Raw genomic sequence first — 26421 nt, forward strand, 5'->3', positions numbered from 1 at the left:
CAACATTTAAGCGTATCTCAGTTTGAGCATACGCTTAAAGTTGCGCGGATTCGGACTTACAACGGCGTATCTACTGATACGCCCGTCGTTAGTCTTTATGAATCTGGCCCCATCTATCTAGTGAGTGAGTACGGGTGACGCAACCATGTGAATCCCTGTGGCTGTGCAGTTCATAAAACACGCACGCTTGGGGGTGCCATTAACATTTAATGGCGATGCGCGTTTGTGGCGCATCTCCGAAATGTGCAGCTCAGCGTGCGTTTTTGCCATGCGATTGTAAATGCAGAGAGGTGAACGGGGCCTGGAGCAGAGACGGATTGTACTCCTAAAAAAAGAAAAAACAATGTAAGATGAAGATCAGACACATGTATAGGAATCTCTAAGCACGTCTACTCCGGGCACACGTCCAATCAGATGACATCATTCTATAAGACGGCGGAGAGCTGACAGACTGTCATCTGTCGGAGGGAAGAAGGAGATGTTGGGTGCCGAGTATCGGGAGGGTTCAATTTATGGGGTGTTGCAGCAGTAAAAGGAGGATTTGTATTTAGCGAATGTGTTGCTGGATGCATCGGCGCCAAAGACATGACTTCAACCAGAGAAAACGCAGCTCTGGACCCCCCCCCCCCCCCGAGACTGCCGCATTTAACCTCTTCAATCCAAACACTTGTGGTAGATGATGTTCTCAAGTGGTTCAGAACTTTTAGTTCCATGTTGGGGGGTTCTCAGGGCATGCCCCCCCCCGAATCTCACTCTATCATGCTCAGCTGGCCCTTTCTGGGGTTTAATTTTTGTGTTTTTTTGGTAATTTTTCTAATTTTTTTCTTTCTTATTTTCTCAATTTTCACAAGATTGACTTTGCCTCCAATTGACCCCAATTCGTGGTAGATGATGTTCTCAGGTGGTTCAGAACTTCTAGTTCCATATTGGGGGGTTCTCACTTTACCCAGTTCAGCTGGCACTTTCTGGGGTTGAATCTTTAAATTTTTTGGTCGTTTTTCACATTTTCACATTTTCACATTTTGATTTTCTAAATTTTTACGAGATTGACTCTGCCTCCAATTGACCCCAATTTGTGCTAGATGATGTTCTCAAGTGGTTCATATTGGGGGGTTCTCAAGGCATGCACCCCAAATCTTACTCTACTCTACTCTAGCTCAGCTAGCTAAGCGTCAAAATTTCACGAGTTTGACCCCAATTTGCGGTAGATGATGTTCTCAAGTGGTTCAGAACTTCTAGTTTCATGTTGGGGGGTTCTCAAGGTGTGCCCCCCCCCCGAATCTCACTCTACCCAGTTCAGCTGGCACTTTCTGGGGTTGAATTTTTACATTTTTTGGTCGTTTTTTACATTTTTACATTTTGATTTTCTCAATTTTCACGAGATTGACTTTGCCTCCAATTGACCCCAATTTGTAGTAGATGATGTTCTCAAGTGGTTCAGAAATTCTAGTTTCATGTTGGGGGGTTCTCAAGGTGTGCCCCCCCCCCCCCGAATCTCACTCTACACAGTTCAGCTGGCACTTTCTGGGGTTGAATTTTTAAATTTGTTGGTCGTTTTTCACAATTTTACATTTTGATTTTCTCAATTTTTACGAGATTGACTTTGCCTCCAATTGACCCCAATTTGTGCTAGATGATGTTCTCAAGTAGTTCATATTGGGGGGTTCTCAAGGCCTGCACCCCAAATCTTACTCTACTCAGCTCGGCTCGCCCTTTCTGTTTTTTGTTTTTGGTAATTAAAAAAAAATCTCAATTTTCCTCAGTGATGAGCGTCAAAATTTCACGAGATTGACTTTGCCTCCAATTGACCCCAATTTGTAGTAGATGATGTTCTCAAGTGGTTCAGAGCTTCTAGTTCCATGTTGGGGGGTTCTTAAGGCATGCCTACCTGAATCTCACTCTACCTAGCTCAGCTGGCCCTTTCTGGGATTTCATTTTTGTGTTTTTTGGTAATTTTTCTAATTTTTTAATTTCTTATTTTCTCAATTTTCACGAGATTGGCTTTGCCTTCAATTGACCCCAATTTGTGGTAGATGATGTTCTTAAGTGGTTCAGACCTTCTAGTTCCATGTTGGGGGGTTCTCAAGGCATGCCCCCCCCCCAAATCTCACTGTTCAGTTTGCCCTTTCTGGGGTTGAATTTTTTTTAAAAATAGTAATTTTTCAAATTTTTTACATTTTGAGTTTCTCAATCTTCACAAGATTGGCTTTGCCTCCAATTGACCCCAATGTGTGGGAGATGATGTTCTCAAGTGGTTCAGAACTTGTTCCATGTTGGGGGGTTCTCAAGGCGCCCCCCGAATCTTACCCTACCCAGTTCAGTTGGCCCTTTCTGTGGTTGAGATTTTGAAATTTTGTGGTCATTTTTTAATTTATTAAAATGTTTTATATTCTCAATTTTCCTCAGTGATGAGCGTCAAAATTTCACAAGATTGACTTTGCCTCCAATTGACCCCAATTTGTGGTAGATGATGTTCTCAAGTGGTTCAGAACTTCTAGTTCTATGTTGGGGGGTTCTCAAGGCATGCCCCCCCCCCCAATCTCACTCTACCATGCTCAGCTGGCCCTTTCTGGGGTTTAATTTTTGTGTCTTTTGGTAATTTTTCAAATTTTTAAATTTTTAATCTTCTCAATTTTCACCAGATTGACTTTGCCTTCAATTGACCCCAATTTGTAGTAGATGATGTTCTCAAGTGGTTCAGAACTTCTAGTTCCATGTTGGGGGGTTCTCAAGGCGCCCCTCCAAATCTCACTCTACCCAGTTCAGCTGGCCTTTTCTGGGGTTGAATTTTTTATTTTTTTTGGTCGTTTTTTAAATTTTTTATTTTCCAAATTTTAGCGAGATTGACTTTGCCTCCAATTGACCCCAATTTGTGGTAGATGATGTTCTCAAGTGGTTCAGAACTTGTTCCATGTTGGGGGGGTTCTCAAGGCGCCCCCCGAATCTCACTCTACCCAGTTCAGTTGGCCCTTTCTGGGGTTGAGATTGTAAAATTTTTTGGTCATTTTTCTAATTATTAAAACATTTTATTTTCTCAATTTTCCTCAGTGATGAGCGTAAAAAAGTCACGAGATTGGCTTTGCCTCCAATTGACCACAATTTGTGGTAGATGATGTTCTCAAGTGGTTCAGAACTTCTAGTTCTATGTTGGGGGGTTCTCAAGGCATGCCCCCCCCAATCTCACTCTACCGTGCTCAGCTGGCCCTTTCTGGGGTTTAATTTTTGTGTTTTTTGGTAATTTTTCAATTTTTTTAATTTTTAATCTTCTCAATTTTCACAAGATTGACTTTGCCTTCAATTGATCCAATTTATGGCAGATGATGTTCTCAAGTGGTTCAGAACTTCTAGTTCCATGTTGGGGGGTTCTCAAGGCATGCTCCCCCCCAAATCTCACTGTTCAGTTTGCCCTTTCTGGGGTGGTATTTTAAAAAAATGTAGTCGTTTTTCAAATTTTGACATTTTGATTTTCTCAATTTTCACGAGATTGACTTTGCCTCCAATTGACCCCAATTTGTGGTAGATGATGTTCTCAAGTGGTACAGAACTTCTAGTTTCATGTTGGGGGGTTCTCAAGGCATGCCCCCCCCCCAAATCTCACTCTACCGTGCTCAGCTTGCCCTTTCCGGGGTTTAATTTTTGTGTTTTTTGGTAATTTTTCAAACTTTTTAATTTTTAATCTTCTCAACTTTCACGAGATTGACTTTGCCTTCAATTGACCCCAATTTGTGGTAGATGATGTTCTCAAGTGGTTCAGAACTTCTAGTTCCATGTTGGGGGGTTCTCAAAGCGCCCCTCCAAATCTCACTCTACCCAGTTCAGCTGGCCCTTTCTGGGGTTGAATTTTTTAATTTTTTGGTCGTTTCTTTAATTTTTCAAAATCTTCATGAGATTGACTTTGCTTCCAATTGACCCCAATTTGTGGTAGATGATGTTCTCAAGTGGTTCAGAACTTGTTCCATGTTGGGGGGGTTCTCAAGGCGCCCCCCGAATCTCAATCTACCCAGTTCAGTTTTTGTAGATGAAGAACTTTGGATTTCACCTACAAGACCCTATCAACTATAGCCTGGGTGCTCAACCTGTGGCTCTCCAGCTGTCACATCAGTGGTGGCCCATCCATTAGGGGCGCTGAAGCTCCGCCCCCTCTACCCACAGCCTCCACCCCCATGCTCTATCCACGGCAGCTATTCTGACAGGACACACCGCCACCCCCTATTCATTCGTCTGGCCCCTTTCAGGACGCCAGGCGAGTGAATTACCGTGGCGGGGGGTGTTTTTTTGAAGCACCTGAGGCTCTAATCGGCTTAAAAATAGGGTGGGTTCAGGACACAGAGCATTGCGCCAAGAGCCCACCCAGGTGCTACAACAGCGAATTAATATATCCTCAATCCGAGCCAATCAGAAGCAAGTCTAAGAACCGTTTTTCGATTGGCCGAAAAGAGAAGAGTCTCAATTGGCTGCCAAGGAGTAGGGAGGAAACGGAAGTCGCCCCGATGCCCGTGGAGAGCAGGGGAAGAGAAGCCGCTGGTGAAGCCCAGGTGAAGCACTGCCCACCATAGATGGGGTAAGTGCAACAAACCCACTCGACCTCCGACCGACTGGGGTTGGGTGTTACTGTTTGCCGCCCCCCAAAAAAAGAGTGATTCTAACTGTTAGGGGGATGGGCTACCACTGACATGACAGCGATCACAGTTCCCGATCACAGGGAGCAGTAGATCTCTGTCCTGTCACTAGGCAGAACCGGGGAAATGCCTTGTTTGCATAGACATCTCTCCGTTCTGCCATCACGGGCCGCCGGCGAACATCGAGTTCCTGGGGCCCACGAGCACACTACCGAGGCAAGTGGCGGGCATGCCCGTGCCATTCCCGGGCAAGCCCGGCGATCGTGAAGTGGGGCCGGGCCCCATACCCTTTTTAGGGCCAATAACTTGCATATAATCCTTCAAAATAGAGTCCGCGGCTCCGGTCCGTACTTTTGTTCGGCTCATCACTAAACTCTATAAGAGGCTGGCACTGGCTGCGGCTAGATGGTGTTTAGGTTTTACGACGAATGTCCGGAAGGCAGACTGCTTGTATTTCAGGGCACTTTTCCCTGGGGAAACAAATGTTAGTATTGTAGGTGTGCCGTCAAGCCCCATCTGGCGGAAACATTGAGTTTGACAGGCTGAACATTGCACCTGTGCCCTCCACCTAAACACCAGAGCCCCATGCACCGGGTCTTCACACTCAGTGTACATGGGGCCCATGACAGCAGCCCCCAGCACAAAGGACACCTCTCAGTTTCTTGTTCTGATCCCCAAAAAATAAAAAAAAATAAACTTTAAGATATAATATTGGATGTAACAAACGACTGGGGAGCTGTTGAAGGACAGGAAAGGTCGTGATTTGCCACTGGTCCTTATTTTCTTGCTCAGCATCAAACCTCCCCTGGAAATCAGTGGCGGTTCGTCCATAGAGGGCGCTGGAGCGCCGCCCCCTCTGGCTCTCGCCCGCCACTGAGTCTAATAACATACATTCATGCATTGCATGAATGTATGTTATTGTTGCCAGCTGCCGCTGGTCTATTCAGAGATGGCCGGAACTTGAGCGCCGGCCACCTGAATAACGGCAGCTGGTTGGCTGCCGTTGGCTCTGATAGGCTTTCCGAGTACAGCCCTCGGCTCCCGGATGTCTTATCCTCGAAACGCACGGGGGTGCGGTGCGTCCCTTGGATAAGACTGACGGCCATCTCAGCCAATCAGGTTCCCCAATTCTGGTTATCGGTAACCTGATTGGCTGAAGCGTCACCAAGGCGGGAGAAGACGTCATCGAGGGACGTGGAAGGAGTAAGGTAAGTGCATTTTACAGGGCACAGCGGCGACAATGGGCACAGAGGTGACAAAGGGCACAGTGGCATCAATGGGCACAGTGGTGACAAAGGGCACAGTGGCATCAATGGGCACAGTGGCATCAATGGGCACAGTGATGACAAAGGGCACAGTGGTGACAAAGGGCACAGTGGTGACAATTGGCACAGTGGAAACAATTAAAGGGCACAGTGACATGCACAGTGGCAACAATGTGCACAGTGGCGACAATTAAAGGGCACAGTGGCGACAATTGGCACAGTGGCGACAATTGAGGGGCACAGTGGCTGCGTTTGATGGCATGGCACAGTGGTGACAATTGATGGCACAGTGGCTGTGTTTGATGGCATGGCACAGTGGCTGCGTTTGATGGCATGGCACAGTGACTGCGTTTGATGGCATGGCACAGTGACTGCGTTTGATGGCATGGCACAGTGGTGCAAATTGATGGCATAGTGACTGCATTTGATGGCATGGCACAGTGGTGATAATTGATGGCACAGTGGCTGCGTTTGATGGCATGGCACACTGGTGACAATTTATGGCACAGTGGCTGCGTTGCATGGCACAGTGGTGACAATTGATGGCACAGTGGCTGCGTTTGATGGCATGGCACAGTGGCTGCGTTTGATGGCATGGCACAGTGGTAAAAATTGATAGCACAGTGGCTGCATTTGATGGGCACAGTGAGGTTGCAATTTTTTTTTCCGTTTGCGCCCCCCCCCCCAAAAAAATTTGAGCACCAGCCGCCACTGCTGGAAATTATAGTAGAATAAATTAAAACAATGAAGGGCTTTGGCCACCAATTTTAAAAATTGTCCTGATGAGACTTGGTCACCGGACCAGTCAGGTTTAGGCGGCCTTCAGAGACAAACGCTGGGGCTCAGGGGACCTTGCAACAAAAGTCTCATTATTGCGCGGCCCACGTAAGCTTCGCACAGATGGTTTTGTTTAAGCCAAAGCGTCTCTTCTCCCAGACAGAAATACGATCCGGCCTGCGATGGGCACCTCCAGACCCACAACACTCTGCGGAGAAGAGGATTCTGCAAAGTCTGCACAGACTGGAGGCCCAGATCTTACTATTAATGGAGGTTTATGGTCCTGGGAACAACAAAGCACTCTCTGACTACACCAGCAGAAAGAAACAGAATGTGACATGCAGACCTTGGGTACGGAGGAGGCTACAGGTGTAGGGTGTCCCGGATTGCCCGGGACTGTCCCGCAATTGACATGTCTGTCCCGGGCAACTTCATTCAGGGACAATACAATGTCCCGAATGAAATAGAGGACACAGCCACCCCCTGCTAACTAATAACTACATGTCCGGAACTGGTGGCTAGGACCAGCGTTGCCTGGCATCTTGCAACCAGTGACAATTTACTCTTAGGACAGTGAGACCGGGAGCGAGGCCTGCGCCTAGTGCAGCACTGCTGTCCCCACCCACCTCGGCACCTCCTCCTTCCCCGGCGCCCAGCGGCAAGCAGCAGGGACTGGTGTGATCTTCACTCTCCAGATAGTGACGCCGCTCCTTTCCTTCTACGCACGGGGCTCATGCAGAGGGAGTGACAGCAGCACTGCATCTGGTGGCAGGCTATGGGTGGCAAGCGGCACTGCATCTGGTGGCAAGTGGAAATGCACCTGACAAATAACCCGCCACCAAATTCCCCATCAACCCCGAGACTAAATTTCCCCCCCCCCCCCCACCCCCCTCATCTTTTTTTGGGGGAAGGTGAGAGAGGGGGTGTGTCCCTGAATGGCAGTTTGGAAATGTGGTCACCCTATACAGGTGATTGGGCTGGATGCCTCATCAGTTTTGATGTTCACCAAATTATTCATGTTTAGCTGGTTTCGCTGAAGACAACATCAATGTGCCCGACCATCCTGGCCTCCTATTGACAAAGGAAATCTAAACAAGGGCCGCCATCAGGGGGGTACAGGCAGTACACCTGTATGGGACCTGGATGGCAACACCCCTTCTTTTTTTTGTAAGGGGCCCAGATGGCAACCCCCCTTTTTTCGTTTTTTCTGGTGTTTGTATGCGTGCTTTTGAGCATTTTTTCTGGTGTTTGTATGCGTGCTTTTGAGCTTTTTTCTGGTGTTTGTATGCGTGCTTTTGAGCATTTTTTCTGGTGTTTGTATGCGTGCTTGAGCTTTTTTTCTGGTGTTTGTATGCGTGCTTTTGAGCATTTTTTCGGGTGTTTGTATGCGTGCTTTTGAGCTTTTTTCTGGTGTTTGTATGCGTGCTTTTGAGCATTTTTTCTGGTGTTTGTATGCGTGCTTGAGCTTTTTTTCTGGTGTTTGTATGCGTGCTTTTGAGCTTTTTTCTGGTGTTTGTATGCGTGCTTTTGAGCATTTTTTCTGGTGTTTGTATGCGTGCTTGAGCTTTTTTTCTGGTGTTTGTATGCGTGCTTTTGAGCATTTTTTCGGGTGTTTGTATGCGTGCTTTTAAGCGTTTTTTCTGCTGATTGTATGCATGCTTTTGAGTGTTTTTTCTGGTGTTTGTATGCATGCTTTTGAGCGTTTTTTCTGGTGTTTGCATGCATGCTTTTGAGCATTTTTTCTGGTGTTTGTATGCGTGCTTGAGCTTTTTTTCTGGTGTTTGTATGCGTGCTTTTGAGCATTTTTTCTGGTGTTTGTATGCGTGCTTTTGAGCGTTTTTTCTGGTGTTTGCATGTATGCTTTTGAGTGTTTTTCTGGTGTTTGCATGCATGCTTTTGAGTGTTTTTTCTGGTGTTTGTATGCATGCTTTTGAGTGTTTTTTCTGGTGTTTGTATGCGTGCTTTTGAGTGTTTTTTCTGGTGTTTGTATGCATGCTTTTGAGTGTTTTTTCTGGTGTTTGTATGCGTGCTTTTGAGTGTTTTTTCTGGTGTTTGTATGCATGCTTTTGAGCGTTTTTTCTGGTGTTTGTAATTTTTTTTATATATATTTGTTTTTTCTTTCTTTTTTTTTTTTTATTAAAGGGCACAGAGGTCCCCATGGCTCCGGATGGCAACTCCTCTCTCAAAACTTGTGCAAAGTTGGGCAAATCATATCAACCGAACCAAGTGGATGGACACATTCTCAGCCAGATCCACCGACTGCCCAGGGAACAGGACGATGATGCCACCTACCCCAAGCTACTGGACATGGCCATGCTCCTTCTACCTTGGGGGGGTGGGGTGGGGGCGGCCCTGCCTCCTGAAAAAGTGCCGCCCAAGGGAAACGCCTTGTTTGCCTGACGGTAGATACACCTCTGGCTTCACTCATACCAGACGTTAGAGTTCTGCCATTTATTTGTGTGGTTCCAGAACTGCAAATTACAATGTAACGGAAACCACATCTGCTCACATCGGTCATATCTGGGACACAAGTTTTCAGTTCTCCTTTTTTTGACACACATTTGTTGTGTTAAGTGTGAGCACATTTCATTGTGATATTGGTGCAGGTTTTGGTGGGATAGTGGAATCAATAATGGCTGGGTTTTGAGCTTTTTTTCTGGTGTTTGTATGCATGCTTTTGAGTGTTTTTATGGTGTTTGTATGCGTGCTTTTGAGCTTTTTTCTGGTGTTTGTATGCATGCTTTTGAGCGTTTTTTCTGGTGTTTGTATGCGTGCTTTTGAGCTTTTTTTCTGGTGTTTGTATGCATGCTTTTGAGTGTTTTTTCTGGTGTTTGTATGCGTGCTTTTGAGCTTTTTTTCTGGTGTTTGTATGCATGCTTTTGAGTGTTTTTTCTGGTGTTTGTATGCGTGCTTTTGAGCATTTTATCTGGTGTTTTTAATACGTGCTTTTGAGCATTTTTTCTTGTGTTTGTATACATGCTTTTGAGCATTTTATCTGGTGTTTGTATACGTGCTTTTGAGCATTTTATCTGGTGTTTGTTTGCGTGCTTTTGAGCATTTTATTTGGTGTTTGTATGCGTGCTTTTGAGCGTTTTTTTCTGGTGTTTGTATGCGTGCTTTTGAGCGTTTTTTCTGGTGTTTGTAGCGTTTTTGTACAACATTTCGAAAACGTTTTTGAGCTTTGGTGTTTTATTAGTCAACAGAGAAAAATATCATCTGTTTCATCATTTGTTGCTATGTTTTTTAGCCATTTAATTCGCTGTTATATATCATTGATTTATTTGTAAGGGGTTAAGGGTTAAAGGTTATGGTTAAGGCTTCATTTATTTATTTTTTAACTATTATTTATTTACCTATTATTATTTATTTATTTTGTTAGGTTAGGGGTAAATATTAAGGTTAGGTGTTTGGACTCGGGTTATTTCATTTATTTTATTTATTTATTTATATATATTTATTATTATTATTATTATTATTATTATTATTATTATGATTATCATCATTATTATGTATTTATTTATGATTAATATTGTTTATGTATTCTATTATTTATTACTTTTTATTTATTTTGTTGGGTTAGGATAATATTGGGGGTTAGGATTAGGGTTAGGGGTTAATATTAGGGTCAGTGTTTAGGGGTTATTAGGGTTAGAGGTTAATATTAGGGCTAGGGGTTGGGGTTAGGGGATAATATTAAGGTCAGGGGTTAATATTAGGGTTAGGATTAGGGTCAGGGGTTAATATTAGGGTTAGGATTAGGGTCAGGGGTTAATATTAGGGTTAGGATTAAGGTCAGGGGTTAATATTAGGGTTAGGATTAGGGTCAGGGGTTAATATTAGGGTTAGGATTAGGGTCAGGGGTTAATATTAGGGTTAGGATTAGGGTCAGGGGTTAATATTAGGGTTAGGATTAGGGTCAGGGGTTAATATTAGGGTTAGGATTAGGGTCAGGGGTTAATATTAGGGTTAGGATTAGGGTCAGGGGTTAATATTAGGGGTTGAGTTTGGTTTATTTAACTTATTTTATTTATCATCATTATAATTTATTTATGATTAATATTTTTATGCATTTTATTATTTATTTATTATTATTTATTTTTATTCAATTGATTGCATTTGAGCAGAAAAATGGCTGATAAAACGATCAAAAAGGCGTAAATCAAGCGTTTCCATGCAATTCTATGGAACAAAAAAGAAACAACCTCTCCCTCTGTCTGACACCTTCAGGGTCGCTCCGGCGGGCAGATTTTCCCCCGTGTCGGTGAAATTCAATAAAAGTCAAATATTTATTGTTCTTGTGTCTCTCCAATAATCATTCCGATCTCGCAGTGCGCGGACAGCGCGATCCCCTCCCCCCACGTCCTGTCTAGGCCTCGCTCCAAGAAACAGCCGGGAGGGAGACGGATCCATTACAGTCGGCTCAGGACACAGAGGGGTAGATTCAGGTACAGCTGCGCGCTCCTTACGGAGGCGCAGTGTACCCTTTTTACCCTGCGCCTACGCAAATTATTTGCGCTACGCTTCATTCATGAAGCAGTAGCCACGTAATTTGCGTGGGCGCTCTTCAAAAATGATCCACGCCCCCTACCCGGATCATTTGAATTAGGCGGGTTTGCGCCGGAGGGATTTACGCTACGCCGCCACAACTTTACAGGCAAGTGCTTTGTGAATCAAGCACTTGCCCGTAAAACTTGCGGCGGCGTAACGTAAATGTGATACGTTACGCCGCCGCAGATGTACCTGAATCTGGCCCAAAGTTCTGTCCGGAGTCAGCGATGAAGACAACTTACCGGTTGCGTTCCACTTCCAGGATGAGTCTCCTTCCTTCCGATGAGACCAGGATCTCTCCCCGCTCCGGACTCAGCTGCCGAGAGAAGAGAATTCCAATCAAATCCACAACAAGGCTGAAAGTCATTAAACAATAGATATAAAAAATTATATATATATATATATATATATATATATATATATATATATATATATATAAATTATAAATATAAATATAAAAATTGAAACGGATCCCAAATAATATATATATTATATAGATCCGTTTTAATTTTTATATTTATATTTTATATATATATAACATATATATATATATATATATGTTATATATATAAATTATAAATATTATAAATATATATAAAAAATAAAACGGATCCCAAATAATATATATATATATATATATATATATATATATATATATATATATATATTATTTGGGATCCGTTTTATTTTTTATATTTTAACCACTTAAGCCCCGAGCCTCTTTCTGAGATTTGTTGTTTACACGTTAAAAACATTTTTTTTTTTTTTTGCGAAAAAATTACTTAAAACCTCCAAACATTATACATTTTTTTCTAACTCCCTAGAGCAGGGCTTGACAAAATCCGGGTGCCAGGTCGCGACAAGAAATTGTGACCTGGCGCCTGCAAGTAATTGAGGCCACGGCTTTGCGGCCTTGTGAAGCTTCCTTCTGTGACCTGGCGCCATCTGGTGGTGGCCGTTGGCAATACAAGTAAAACAGCAGATCTAGGGGCAGATCCACGTAGATCGGCGCATAAATCCGCCGGGCGTAGCGTATCTAAGATACACTATGCCGCCGTAACTTTTTTTTTTTTTGAATCCTCAAAGAATTTGCGCCGTAAGTTACGGCGGCGTAGTGTATCTTTGGCGGCGTAAGGGCGCGGAATTCAAATGTATGTGATGGGGACGCATGCGCCGTCCATGGGGGTATCCCAGTGCGCATGCTCGAAAATAAACGGGAACAAGCCAATGCTTCCGACGGTGACGTCATTGTACGCAAATCCCTATTCACGAACGACTTACGCAAACGACGTAAAAAATTCAAAATTTGACGCGGGAACGACGGCCATACTTAACATTGAGTAAGCCTCATAATAGCAGGGGTAACTATACCCCGGAAAAAGCCGAACGCAAACGACGTAAAAAAATGCGCCGGCCGGACGTACGTTCGTGGATCGCCGTAACTAGCTAATTTGCATACTCGACGCGGAATTCGACGGAAACGACACCTAGCGGCCGGCGGAAAAAATGCATCTACGATCCGACGGCGTACTAAGACGTACGCCTGTCGGATCGAGCCCAGATGCTGTCGTATCTTGTTTTGTAGATACAAAACAAAGATACGACGCGGGAAATTTAAAAATCTTTTGTGGATCTGCCTCCTAATGTGTAATTTTGTACTGCCATCTCCTTCCCTCTAATTAGAACCCCCAAACATTATATATATTTTTTATTCTAACACCCTAGAGAATAAAATGGCGATCATTGCAATACTTTCTGTCACGCCGTATTTGCGCAGCGGTCTTACAAGCGCACGTATTTTTGGGGAAAAAGTACACTTTTTTAAATAAAAAAATAAGACAACAGTAAAGTTATCCCATTTTTTTTATATTGTGAAAGATAATGTTACGCCGAGTAAATTCATACCTAACATGTCACGCTTCAAAATTGCGTCCGCTCGTGGAATGCCGACAAACTTTTACCCTTTAAAATCTCCATAGGCGACGTTTAAAAAAATCTACAGGTTGCATGTTTTGAGTTACAGAGGAGGTCTAGGGCTAGAATTATTGCTCTCGCTCTAACGATCGCGGCGATACCTCACATGTGTGGTTTGAACACCGTTTACATATGCGGGCGCTGCTCACGTATGTGTTCGTTTCTGCGTTCGAGCTCGGCAGGACGGGGCGCGTTTTCTGGCTCCTAACTTTTTTAGCTGGCTCCTAGATTCCAAGCAAATTTGTCAAACCCTGCCTAGAGAATAAAATGGCGGTCGTTGCAATACTTTATGTCACATCGTATTTGCGCAGCGGTCCTATTTTGGAAAAAAAATAAAATAAAAGTTATCTTAATTTTTTTTTTATTGTGAAAGATGTTGTTACGCCGAGTAAATTGACACCCAACATGTCACGCTTCAAAGAGTTGCGCCCGCTTGTGGAATAGCGACAAACTTTTACCCTTAAAAATCTCCATAGGCGATGTTTAATTTTTTTTTACAGGTTGCATGTTTTGAGTGACAGACAAGGTCCAGGGCTAGAATTATTGCTCTCGCTCTACCGATCGCGGCGACACCTCACATGTGTGGTTTGAACGTCGTTTTTATATGTGGGCGCGACTTACGTATGCGTTCGCTTCTGCACGCGAGCTCGTCGGGATGGGGCGCTCGACAGGTCCTCTTAAATATGAGATCTGGGGGTCAAAAATACCTCACATCTCATATTTACACTAAAATGCATCAAAAAATCTGTACAATGAGTGAGGGGTGCGACCAGTGGACCACTGACCAGACCTCTTCTGTACAATGACTGAGGGGGGAGGCCACTGGCCAGACATCATCTGTACAATTACTGAGGGGTGAGGCCACTGACCAGACCACGTCTGTACAATGACTAAGGGGTGTGACCACTCACCAGACCTCATTTGTACAATGACTGAGGGGTGTGACCACTGAGCAGACCACGTCTGTACAATGACTAAGGGGTGTGACCACTCACCAGACCTCATCTGTACAATGACTAAGGGGTGTGACCACTGACCAGACCACGTCTGTACAATGACTAAGGGGTGTGACCACTGACCAGACCTCTTTTGTACAATGACTGAGGGGGGAGGCCACTGACCAGATTTTGTCTGTACAATGACTGAGGGGTGCCACCACTGACCAGACCTTGTCCGTACAATGACTAAGGGGTGCGGCCACTGACCAGACCTCGTCTGTTCATTGACTTAGGGGTGCGGCCACTGACCAGACCTCGTCTGTACAATGACTAAGGGGTGCGGCCACTGACCAGACCTTGTCCGTACAATGACTAAGGGGTGCGGCCACTGACCAGACCTCGTCCGTACAATGACTAAGGGGTGCGGCCACTGACCAGACCTCGTCTGTTCAATGACTAAGGGGTGCGGCCACTGACCAGACCTCATCCGTACAATGACTAAGGGGTGCGGCCACTGACCAGACCTCGTCCGTACCATGACTAAGGGGTGCGGCCACTGACCAGACCTCGTCTGTACAATGACTGAGGGGTGCGGCCACTGACCAGACCTCGTCCATACAATGACTAAGGGGTGCGGCCACTGACCAGACCTCGTCCGTACAATGACTGAGGGGTGCCACCACTGACCAGACCTCGTCCATACAATGACTAAGGGGTGCGACCAATGAGCAGCCCTCATCTGTACAATGACTGAGGGGTGCCACCACTGACCAGACCTCATCTGTACAATGACCGAGGGGTGCGGCCACTGACCAGACCTCGTCCATACAATGACTAAGGGGTGCGGCCACTGACCAGACCTCGTCCATACAATGACTAAGGGGTGCGGCCACTGGCCAGACTGCGGCCATACAAGGGCCCGGCCACCGATTTTCCAAAATGTTACGCCACAGTTCCCCCCTGAGGCCATCTGCCACCCCTTGTTCGTATTTTTAGAGATCTGTGACTATTTATACATTGAAGTGTGAATGAAATGCAGGAATAACAGCGTCTTCCCACAATCCCGCGGTAAAAATAAACACGTCTCGCTCTCTCTCTCTCTCGCTATTCAGAGAGCGTCTTGTTTTCTGTACTATTCTGGGCACCAGATGGCAGAGATTATCCAGTCTGGCTGGGCTGTGTGACAATATCCAGGCCCCCCCCCCCCACCACCTGTAATACGAGACTTCCACACAGACAAGAACCCGGGATGGTCTGAGATACGCCACGGGAAACGTGCCGGTTTCTGTGAGGGGTCTGGGGGCCACAGGGGGTTCCCTGGGGGCAGTGTCATGCTCATATCCAGGTCCCCCCCCCCCCCACCACCTGTAATACGAGACTTCCACACAGACAAGAACCCGGGATGGTCTGAGATACGCCACGGGAAACGTGCCGGTTTCTGTGAGGGGTCTGGGGGCCACAGGGGGTTCCCTGGGGGCAGGGTCACGCTCATATCCAGGTCCCCCCCCACCACCACCTGTAATACGAGACTTCCACACAGACAAGAACCCGGGATGGTCTGAGATACGCCACGGGAAACGTGCCAGTTTCTGTGAGGGGTCTGGGGGCCACAGGGGGTTCCCTGGGGGCAGGGTCACGCTCATATCCAGGTCCCCCCCCCCACCACCACCTGTAATACGAGACTTCCACACAGACAAGAACCCGGGATGGTCTGAGATACGCCACGGGAAACGTGCCGGTTTCTGTGAGGGGTCTGGGGGCCACAGGGGGTTCCCTGGGGGCAGGGTCACGCTCATATCCAGGTCCCCCCCCACCACCACCTGTAATACGAGACTTCCACACAGACAAGAACCCGGGATGGTCTGAGATACGCCACGGGAAACGTGCCGGTTTCTGTGAGGGGTCTGGGGGCCACAGGGGGTTCCCTGGGGGCAGGGTCACGCTCATATCGCTATAATGAAGCTGACGTCTTCAAGCCATCAGGCCTTAAGGGTCCATTTACATTTGTTATGCGCCAAAACACATGTATTATTGTGCGTTACGTCGCGCCTTACCATGCCGTTGGAAAAAATGGGCTGCCGATAGACCAGAATGTCCCAAAAAGTGTTACAAAACTTGTAAGGCAACACACTATTATGCACTATGGCACTATGGGACGCCATTCAATAAAAACAGCAACTCACAGTAGCAATACATATAGCATAGATGACGACAATCTAAAAAAAATGTAAGGACACTTTTTTATCTGTAGGCGGGGTATTATTTAAAATTTTAAATTGGGGTGGGGCATTCCTTTGTAGGCGTGGTCTAGCAGGAGTGAAAAATGCAGGGCACGAAGCGCGCCACGGTGAAAAATGGGCATGGTTTTATGTATGCTAAATGGGCGTGGCGTAAAGGGGTGTGGTTAAATAGAGTCTGAGATGACTTACATAGAACAGACTGTGAAGAGAGAAAGGAAAAAAATGAAAGAATGAAAGAGGGAGGGAGAGAGAAAGAAAGAAAGAGGGATGGAGGGAGAGAGAAAGAAAGAGGGATGGAGGGAGAAAGAAAGAAAGATGGAGGGAGAGAGAGAGAGAGAGAGAAAGAAAGATGGAGGGAGAAAGAAAGATGGAGGGAGAGAGAAAGAAAGAGGGATGGAGAGAGAAAGAAAGAGGGATGGAGGGAGAGAGAAAGAAAGAGGGATGGAGAGAGAAAGAAAGAGGGATGGAGGGAGAGAGAAAGAAAGAGGGATGGAGGGAGAAAGAAAGAAAGATGGAGGGAGAGAGAGAGAGAGAAAGAAAGATGGAGGGAGAGAGAAAGAAAGAGGGATGGAGAGAGAAAGAAAGAGGGATGGAGAGAGAAAGAAAGATGGAGGGAGAGAGAAAGAAAGAAAGAAAGATGGAGGGAGAGAGAAAGAAAGATGGAGGGAGAGAGAAAGAAAGAGGGAGGGAGAGAGAAAGAAAGAGGGAGGGAGAGAGAAAGAAAGAGGGAGGGAGAGAGACAGAAAGAAAGAAAGAAAGAGGGAGAGAGACAGAAAGAAAGAAAGAAAGAAAGGAAGAAAGAAAGAAAGAGGGAGGGAGAGAGAAAGAAAGAGGGAGGGAGAGAGAAAGAAAGAGGGATAGAGGGAGAGCGAAAGAAAGAAAGAAAGAAAGAAAGAAAGAAAGAAAGAAAGAAAGAAAGAAAGAAAGAAAGATGGAGGGAGAGAGAAATAAAGAGGGATGGAGAGAGAAAGAAAGATGGAGGGAGAGAGAAAGAAAGATGGAGGGAGAAAGAAAGAGGGATGGAGAGAGAAAGAAAGAGGGATGGAGAGAGAAAGAAAGATGGAGGGAGAGAGAAAGAAAGAGGGAGGGAGAGAGAAAGAAAGAAAGAAAGAAAGAAAGAAAGAAAGAAAGAAAGAAAGAAAGAAAGAAAGAAAGAAAGAAAGATGGAGGGAGAGAGAAAGAAAGAAAGAGGGATGGAGAGAGAAAGAAAGAGGGAGGGAGAGAGAAAGAAAGATGGAGGGAGGGAGAGAGGGAGAGAGGGAGAAAGAAAGATGCTCAGAACCAATGCTAAACATCAGACAACAATAGCAGAAGTTGCCCAAAGGGTGGCGGTAAAGAGCTTAAAAAACACGTAGTTTGGTGAATCCACGGAAAAGTCGGATGGAAGTCCAATCGTGTGTATGAGGCTTTAGAATGAGGGAGTTACAATATATTTCAGTTTTGTGATTGAGTTTAGATACATTTTAAATCCACCACATCATAAACTGCCTGAATATACTTCCCCGAAATCTTTTTGAAGAATCGGCGGTGTTCTATTTTTCTTTTTGAAAACCGCAAGTGTGCAAAATAAAGTGTCTTCCTGTAAACACATTTTCGCTATGAGTCACGATAGAAACTGAGAAGTGGTGTACCAAATACTGGGCTAGATTTTACACTGCTTGCTTATTAAAAAAACATTTAGGCCACAACAACATGGCAGGCTGGCCAGTCGGCAGGGATGGACTGGCCATTGGGACTACAGGGAGTTTCCCGGTGGGCCGATGGCTCAGTGGGCCGGCTTCAGTGACAGTGGACCGCTGCCCCCCTCCGCTCCTCTGTCTCTCCCTTCCCGCAGCGCTCACCTCCTCTCCCTGCCCACAGCTCTCACCTGGGGGGAACAAAGAAGCAGGGGGAGGACCAGAGGAGCATGGGGGAGGGGACAGACAGCTGACTCAACAGCTATGGACTGGGAGTTTCTCACTTCTGCCTAATCTGGTCCCATAAGGGGGGGCACGGAACTGATTCTTTGCCCCGGGTGAAATAATGTCTAGCTTTCCCACTGGTACTGCCTATAAGAGTACCATTACCAGTCGTTCTACTCTAATAAAGTAGAAAGGCTAGTGGCTAGTGAAGGGGGAGACGGGGCTTGGGTGGCCGGGGGGTGCGGGAGTTGTCCGGCCACCATGGGAGAGACCTGTCAAAGTGGGCCAGTCTGGATGAAGTCCAGGGCCAAATTTTTGTCCCAGTCCAGCCCTGCCAGTCGGAATCAAATCCTGGAGTCGGCATCAAATCCTGGGGTCAGCATCAAATCCTGGAGTCAGCATCAAATCTCGGAGTCAGCAAAAAATTCTGGAGTCGGCATCAAATCCCGGGGTCAGCATCAAATCCTGGAGTCGGCATCAAATCCTGGGGTCAGCATCAAATCCTGGAGTCAGCATCAAATCCTGGGATCAGCATCAAATCCTGGAGTCAGCATCAAATCCCGGAGTCAGCAACAAATTCTGGAGTCAGCATCAAATCCCGGAGTCAGCATCAAATCCTGGAGTCAGCATCAAATCCCGGAGTCAGCATCAAATCCCGGAGTCAGCATCAAATCCCGGAGTCGGCATCAAATCCCGGGGTCAGCAACAAATCCTGGAGTCAGCATCAAATCCTGGAGTCGGCATCAAATCCTGGGGTCAGCATCAAATCCTGGAGTCGGCATCAAATCCTGGGGTCAGCATCAAATCCTGGAGTCAGCATCAAATCCCGGAGTCAGCAACAAATTTTGGGGTCGGCATCAAATCCTGGAGTCAACATCAAATCCTGAAGTCAGCATCAAATCCTGGGGTCAGCATCAAATCCTGGAGTCAGCATCAAATCCCGGGGTCAGCATCAAATCCCGGGGTCAGCATCAAATCCTGGGGTCAGCATCAAATCCCGGGGTCAGCATCAAATCCTGGGGTCAGCATCAAATCCCGGGGTCAGCATCAAATCCTGGGGTCAGTTAATGTTACAGTGTGTAGAGGATATATATACATTCCAGGTGTTGTACATATATTTATACACTGTATAGTTTAGCTAGATCAGTTCTTCCTAATTTACTGGCAGGTGATTGTGCTAGCTGCAGTATTCTTACGTGGTGTACTGCCCGTGTGCTCTGCAGTTTGCACCTAAAGCTACGTGGTGTGTGTACTGTCTGTGTCTGTGCTATTTTTCTCAATGATTTTCATCCATATTGCAGGGACCAGACATTACATTAAAGCCGCAAGCAGTATTAAATTACTTTTTTCTTATAGTAATCTCATTTTGTGCAGGGACAGTTCTAAACACGTGCCACCTCACAGGCATACTATAGACACCCAGCAGGTACAATATTTAAAGGAATTTTTCATTTTTTTTGTTTTTTTTATTTAAGCATCATTAAAATCACTGCTCCAGAAAAAAACACAGTTTTGAAAAAAACATTTCCATTGATACGTGTTCCCTGGGGCAAGACCCGGGTTCTCAAATACGTTTTACGACAATAACTTGCATATTGGGCTTTAAAATGAGCACTTTTGAATTCGAACGTTCGAGTCCCATAGACGTCAATGGGGTTCTAAATGTTCGCGCGAACGGTCGGTCCGTTCGAAGGTTCTGGTGCGAACCGAACGAGGGGGGGGGGGTTCTTGGGGGTTCGGCTCATCCCTACTCAGCAGTCCTTTTTTTCACAGGATAACCAGCAGATGTCACCAAATTACAGAGAGTTGAGAAAGGGGTGGGAAATGTACTGCCTGGGTACACAAGCCATAAAGCGGTGGCACCCGCCCTCTGGAGGCCCTATGGAGAGAAGAAGATCCATGGTACAGGAAGTCCTACAGGAAGTCCATGGTAGTCAAGGTTGGGATGATATAGACATGACTCTGGTGGGGATCGGACCTTTCACTCAATGCACCCAAAGCTAAAAAAAAAATATTTGGTGGAGTTCTACCTTAATCTTCCACTCAGAATCCTCTATCTTCTGATCAGCATTATTTAGAGATCCTGGGGTAGATTCAGGTACAGCTGCGCGCTCCTTACGGAGGCGCAGTGTACCCTTTTTACCCTGCGCCTACGCAAATTATTTGCGCTACGCTTCATTCATGAAGCAGTAGCCACGTAATTTGCATGGGCGCTCCTCAAAAATGCCCTGCGTAAGGGCGCCTAATGTAAATGATCCCGTAGGGGGCGGGAATCATTTAAATCAGGCGCGTTCCCGCACCGAGCGTAGAGCGCATGCTCCGTCGGGAAACCTTCCCGACGTGCATTGCGGTAAATGACGTCGCAAGGACGTCATTTGCTTCAAAGTGAACGTGAATGGCGTCCAGCGCCATTCACGATTCACTTACGCAAACTACGTAAATTTCAAATTTCGCGACGCGGGAACGACGGGTATCCTTAGCATTGGCTGCCCCTGCTTTTAGCATGTGCAGCCTTACGCGAAACCCGACGTACGCAAACGACGTAAACTGCGTACGCAGGGCTCGCGTAACGTTGTGAATCGGTGTTAGTATGCAATTTGCATACTATACGCTGACCACAACGGGAACGCCACCTAGCGGCCTGCGTAAGAATGCAGCCTAAGATATGCAGGCATAAGAGCCTTATGCCACGCATATCTTAGGCTGCAGTCGGCGTAACAAGCTCTCTGAATCAGGAGAAGTCGTTACGCCGGCGCAAGTAAGCAATTGCGCTGCGTAACTATGGTTACGCAGACGCAATTGCTTCTTGAATCTGGGCCCCTGATTCCCGCTGCTTGGCCTGGAGACCACAAAGCAGGAAAGTAGTAATTTCCAGCCCGGAGGTCTTAATGATACACCAGACGGAAGGCAGGAATTATCCTGTGTGTTTGACCAGCTAAAAACAGACTCGTTTCTGCGGCGTCCTAATTATCACCCTGACTTCCTGCCGCTCCAGCGAAGGTTTAATAATCGCCGTTTACGAGTCCAGCAGCCTGTGATTTCCTCCATGTTATACTTAGCTGGTAAAAATATGGGACGTCAGCCCCTATTATAAACTCAGATAGCTAGATTCACCTTAAAGAGAACCAGTCATTGTACCTGAGAATTACATGGTGTCCAGTTGGGTGCTTGTAAGCCTCAGCCAATCTAATGAATAGTAAACATTCCATTTTGGCATTAGAAAACCAACATGGTTAGGGGGCCAAAAGGAAGCAGAAGAAGCAGAAGAGGCACCTGCCTTGGGCACCATGTTAGAAGGGGGCTCCACTGATATAATCTTCAGAATTGAGGGGAGGAGACTGAATACTCTGATGTGAAAGGAGGGGGCTGAAAACTCTAATGTGATGGTGAGAGTAGGGGACTGAATACTCTGATGTGAAAGGAGGGGACTGAGGACTCTAATGTGATGGTGAGGGGAGGAGACTGAATACTCTGATGTGAAAGGAGGGGACCGAGGACTCTAATGTGATGGTGGGGGGAGGAGACTGAATACTCTGATGTGAAAGGAGGGGACTGAGGACTCTAATGTGATGGTGAGGGGAGGAGACTGAATACTCTGATGTGAAAGGAGGGGACCGAGGACTCTAATGTGATGGTGGGGGGAGGAGACTGAATACTCTGATGTGAAAGGAGGGGACTGAGGACTCTAATGTGATGGTGAGGGGAGGAGACTGAATACTCTGATGTGAAAGGAGGGGACTGAGGACTCTAATGTGAGGGTGAGGGGAGGAGACTGAATACTCTGATGTGAAAGGAGGGGACTGAGGACTCTAATGTGATGGTGGGGGGGGGGGAGACAGAATACTCTGATGTGAAAGGAGGGGACTGAGGACTCTAATGTGATGGTGAGGGGAGGAGACTGAATACTCTGATGTGAAAGGAGGGGACTGAGGACTCTAATGTGAGGGTGAGGGGAGGAGACTGAATACTCTGATGTGAAAGGAGGGGACTGAGGACTCTAATGTGATGGTGGGGGGGGGGGGAGACTGAATACTCTGATGTGAAAGGAGGGGACTGAGGACTCTAATGTGATGGTGAGGGGAGGAGACTGAATACTCTGATGTGAAAGGAGGGGACTGAGGACTCTAATGTGATGGTGGGGGGAGGAGACTGAATACTCTGATGTGAAAGGAGGGAACTGAGGACTCTAATGTGATGGTGGGAGTAGGGCACTGAATACTCTGATGTGAAAGGAGGGGACTGAGGACTCTAATGTGAGGGTGAGGGGAGGAGACTGAATACTCTGATGGGAAAGGAGGGGACTGAGGACTCCAATGTGAGGGTGAGTGGAGAAGACTGAATACTCTGATGTGAAAGGAGGGGACTGAGGACTCTAATGTGAGGGTGAGTGGAGAAGACTGAATACTCTGATGTGAAAGGAGGGGACTGAGGACTCTAATGTGATGGTGGGGGGAGGAGACTGAATACTCTGATGTGAAAGGAGAGGACTGAGGACTCTAATGTGATGGTGAGGGGAGGAGACTGAATACTCTGATGTGAAAGGAGGGGACTGAGGACTCTAATGTGATGGTGAGGGGAGGAGACTGAATACTCTGATGTGAAAGGAGGGGACTGAGGACTCTAATGTGATGGTGGGGGGAGGAGACTGAATACTCTGATGTGAAAGGAGGGGACTGAGGACTCTAATGTGATGGTGAGGGGAGGAGACTGAGTACTCTGATGTGAAAGGAGGGGACTGAGGACTCTAATGTGATGGTGGGGGGGAGGAGACTGAAAACTCTGATGTGAAAGGAGGGGACTGAGGACTCTAATGTGATGGTGGGAGTAGGGGACTGAATACTTTGATGTGAAAGGAGGGGACTGAGGACTCGAATGTGATGGTGAGGGGAGGAGACTGAATACTCTGATGTGAAAGGAGGGGACTGAGGACTCTAATGTGATGGTGAGGGGAGGAGACTGAATACTCTGATGTGAAAGGAGGGGACTGAGGACTCTAATGTGATGGTGAGGGGAGGAGACTGAGTACTCTGATGTGAAAGGAGGGGACTGAGGACTCTAATGTGATGGTGGGAGTAGGGGACTGAATACTTTGATGTGAAAGGAGGGGACTGAGGACTCGAATGTGATGGTGAGGGGAGGAGACTGAATACTCTGATGTGAAAGGAGGGGACTGAGGACTCTAATGTGATGGTGAGGGGAGGAGACTGAATACTCTGATGTGAAAGGAGGGGACTGAGGACTCTAATGTGATGGTGAGGGGAGGAGACTTAATACTCTGATGTGAAAGGAGAGGACTGAGGACTCTAATGTGATGGTGAGGGGAGGTGACTGAATACTCTGATGTGAAAGGAGGGGACTGAGGACTCTAATGTGATGATGGGGGGAGGAGACTGATTACTCTGATGTGAAAGGAGGGGACTGAGGACTCTAATGTGATGGTGAGGGGTGGAGACTGAATACTCTGATGTGAAAGAAGGGGACTAAATACTCTGATGTGAAATGGGGGAGGGGGGGGGCACTGTGGATGTGAAAGATGACCCCATTTTAGACTGGGTGCCTCAAGAGTTTTCATAAGTTCCAAGGGTGCTATAAATGAAAAAAGTCGAGGTCGAGACCCTATTGGATTGCCAGCCTCTCTTGGTTCTCCTCAGGTGGACTCCCCACCGAACAGCTTCCTCTCGAAGGAACAACGCTTGGGATCTTCTCAGTATTGGGGACCCAGTTTATTACTGGGGCCCAGCCACAACTCAAATGTTCCGGACCAACGTGGTCCCGGAACCAGGAACACCGCATGGCACGCGCACCCCCCATTTCGCCAGGGTGCCGTGGTATGGTCACCCTGAAGGTGGGCGCCACACTGGAAGAAGACCCAGACCAATGGCGTCTGTCTCCTAAATACCCTCCCCCAGCATGCACAGGGAGGAAAACCCCCTCCTGATAGGCTGCTGGGGGAAAAGCACCCAAACCTCGACTCCACTGCTGCCACCTGTCGTCCTGGGGTGAGATCAGCACCCCAGAAGCGACAGAATGAGCCCACAGCACAGCCAAGCTGAGACAGAGACCCAGATTTAAACAAATCAGCCTGGTCAGAGCTAACTAGCTCTCTGTCCCCCCCTCTAAATTTGAATTAGCACCGGTTCTTAGAAGTAACCAGGCTAGTCTAATAGAAGCTCACATGACAGGGTGAATATATGGGTAGATAATCGGTAAACAGAAATAGAATTGTGAACCCTGTGACGACGTCTGTTTGGACGAAACCCGTAGGGAGGCGCAAAACACAATCTTTTCCTTTTTTTGTATGATATTATTATGTGTGGGGTTATTGGTGGGTGCTGCTGTCAGGTAAGGGTTTTTTATTCATTGTTTGCAACTTTTATCATCGCAGGATCCTTTTTTTTTTTTTTAATAGAATGGCGTCATCACCCTAAAACAGGAGGTGTCTGATAATGGACCGCTCGTGGCAGGATCCCCCCAGGGTTATTTGAATGAAAGTGGAGGTATAAATCTATTGAAAACGACTTTTGAAATGACATGAGACTTCAGCGGTTGGGTTTACAGTAACTTTAACGATCTGACCGATCACGTATGTAAACCGTAGGAGTGTAGACCTATGTATGGTGACCTCATGAAGTGTTATTTATGATCCGCCACCCATGAGTCTGAGAATAGAATCTTGTTATTTGATGTTGGCGAAACCCCTCCAGAAAACGTTCCCCCTTTGCTGGCTGCGACCTCCAGGAACGCCGTATTTGGCGCTGCGAAGAGTTAAGTCTTTCTTGGAGCGCGGAATGAATCGGCCTGTAGTAATCTTGGGATTTTTCCAGCGGTTTTAGTCATTTCATAGCAATCTTTTGCAGCAATTGTAAGCTATTACCGGAGCCGGATGATGAATATCCCATGTTCTCCTAATAAGGAGAGTGAGACTTTTCCACATAACGTCCCTTCAAAGTCCCCGCGTTCCCATGATTAGCTGGGAATCAAAACAAACATCATCCCAAGGGATGGACGGCACAATGTATATACGGAAAGAAACAAAGGATGCAGAGATGTCCATCACACTGTATGAGATTCAGCTGGGAGTATGGAAAGACAGTGAGGTTAGCATGATTGTCTTCTAGCTCTGGGGACCTGGCTTCAGTTTATGTAGGGGTGCCACAATGTCCTCCTGCCATCCAAATACATACCTGTTGGTATCGATCAGTGGTCTCCAAACTGAGGCCTGGGGGACAGATGTTTTCAGAGGAAAAGCGATACCAACTGCGGACAAAGGTGCTGCACACCCCTGATTAGACTTTTGAATAAGGAAAAATTACCCCTAGGGGCTCGGAGTTGCAGCAATGGATGAAGGAAATAAGAAGAATAAGGTTTGTAAAAAAGTATAAATTTTATTGATCTCAACAATCATATGCAGGGCAGCCAGCCCACCTGCGGAAGTGGCATTGTGGATGGTGTCATGGTGAGCCCAGCTGTCCAGCACTGTTTGCACCGAAAAGCTTGGAATGCCCAGAGGGATGCTCCCTCCTCCGCCCATACTTCTGCCTGCTTGATTGGTATAGGTGGGTGCAGTGCTGGAGGTTGGCACAGAGCCAAAAGTTTACATGCACTCAGGGGTGGACTGACAACTCATGGGGCCCCTGGGCAACAGAAGATTATGGGGCCCCCGGGCTTACAGATGCCACCACGTCAGGAGGCAGTGCAGAGGCAGGGCAGCTAAAATCAAAAGCATGTCGGTTTCGGACATATCAGGGACAGATTTTTACATACTGCCCCTGGTTTTGTTGAGCCTGGCAACCCTGATGGGGGCCCCCCAGTGGCATGGGGCCCTCGGGCAGTGCCCGAGAGACCCAATGGTCAGTCCGCCCCTGCATGCACTGTATCTCCACTGGAAAAGGGGGTACTACATGGCTGGAATAATGATGCTGGGGGATATCAAAGGTGTAGAGGGGAAAGCAATGCTGATGGGGGATCTGGGGTGTATAGGGGGTAGAAATGGTTGGGGTCGCTTGGGTGGCTATAGTGCTAGAGGTATCAGAAAAACAGGGAGGCCACAGTGTAGGGGGTTTTAGGGATGTAGTGGGGTCACAATACAAGGGGTAGCTTATGGTTACAGTTCTGGGGGATATCTGGGGTGTAGAGGGGTCAGAGTACTGGGGGGATAC

The 26421-nt window shown here is 46.7% G+C and overlaps 1 protein-coding gene across 2 annotated transcripts in view; it reads right to left on the reverse strand.

Annotated features, from left to right (window-relative positions):
- Nucleotides 1-26421, reverse strand: part of LOC120924637 (disintegrin and metalloproteinase domain-containing protein 33-like) — a 184093-nt gene that overhangs the window by 83286 nt on the left and 74386 nt on the right. For both annotated transcript variants that reach the window (XM_040335650.1, XM_040335642.1), the window contains exon 3: nt 11452-11525. In XM_040335650.1, the coding sequence (XP_040191584.1) occupies nt 11452-11525 (74 nt within the window). The remainder of the gene's footprint in view (nt 1-11451; nt 11526-26421) is intronic.

Source organism: Rana temporaria, chromosome 1 (assembly GCF_905171775.1).
Source record: "Rana temporaria chromosome 1, aRanTem1.1, whole genome shotgun sequence".
NCBI classification, from domain to species: domain Eukaryota; kingdom Metazoa; phylum Chordata; class Amphibia; order Anura; family Ranidae; genus Rana; species Rana temporaria.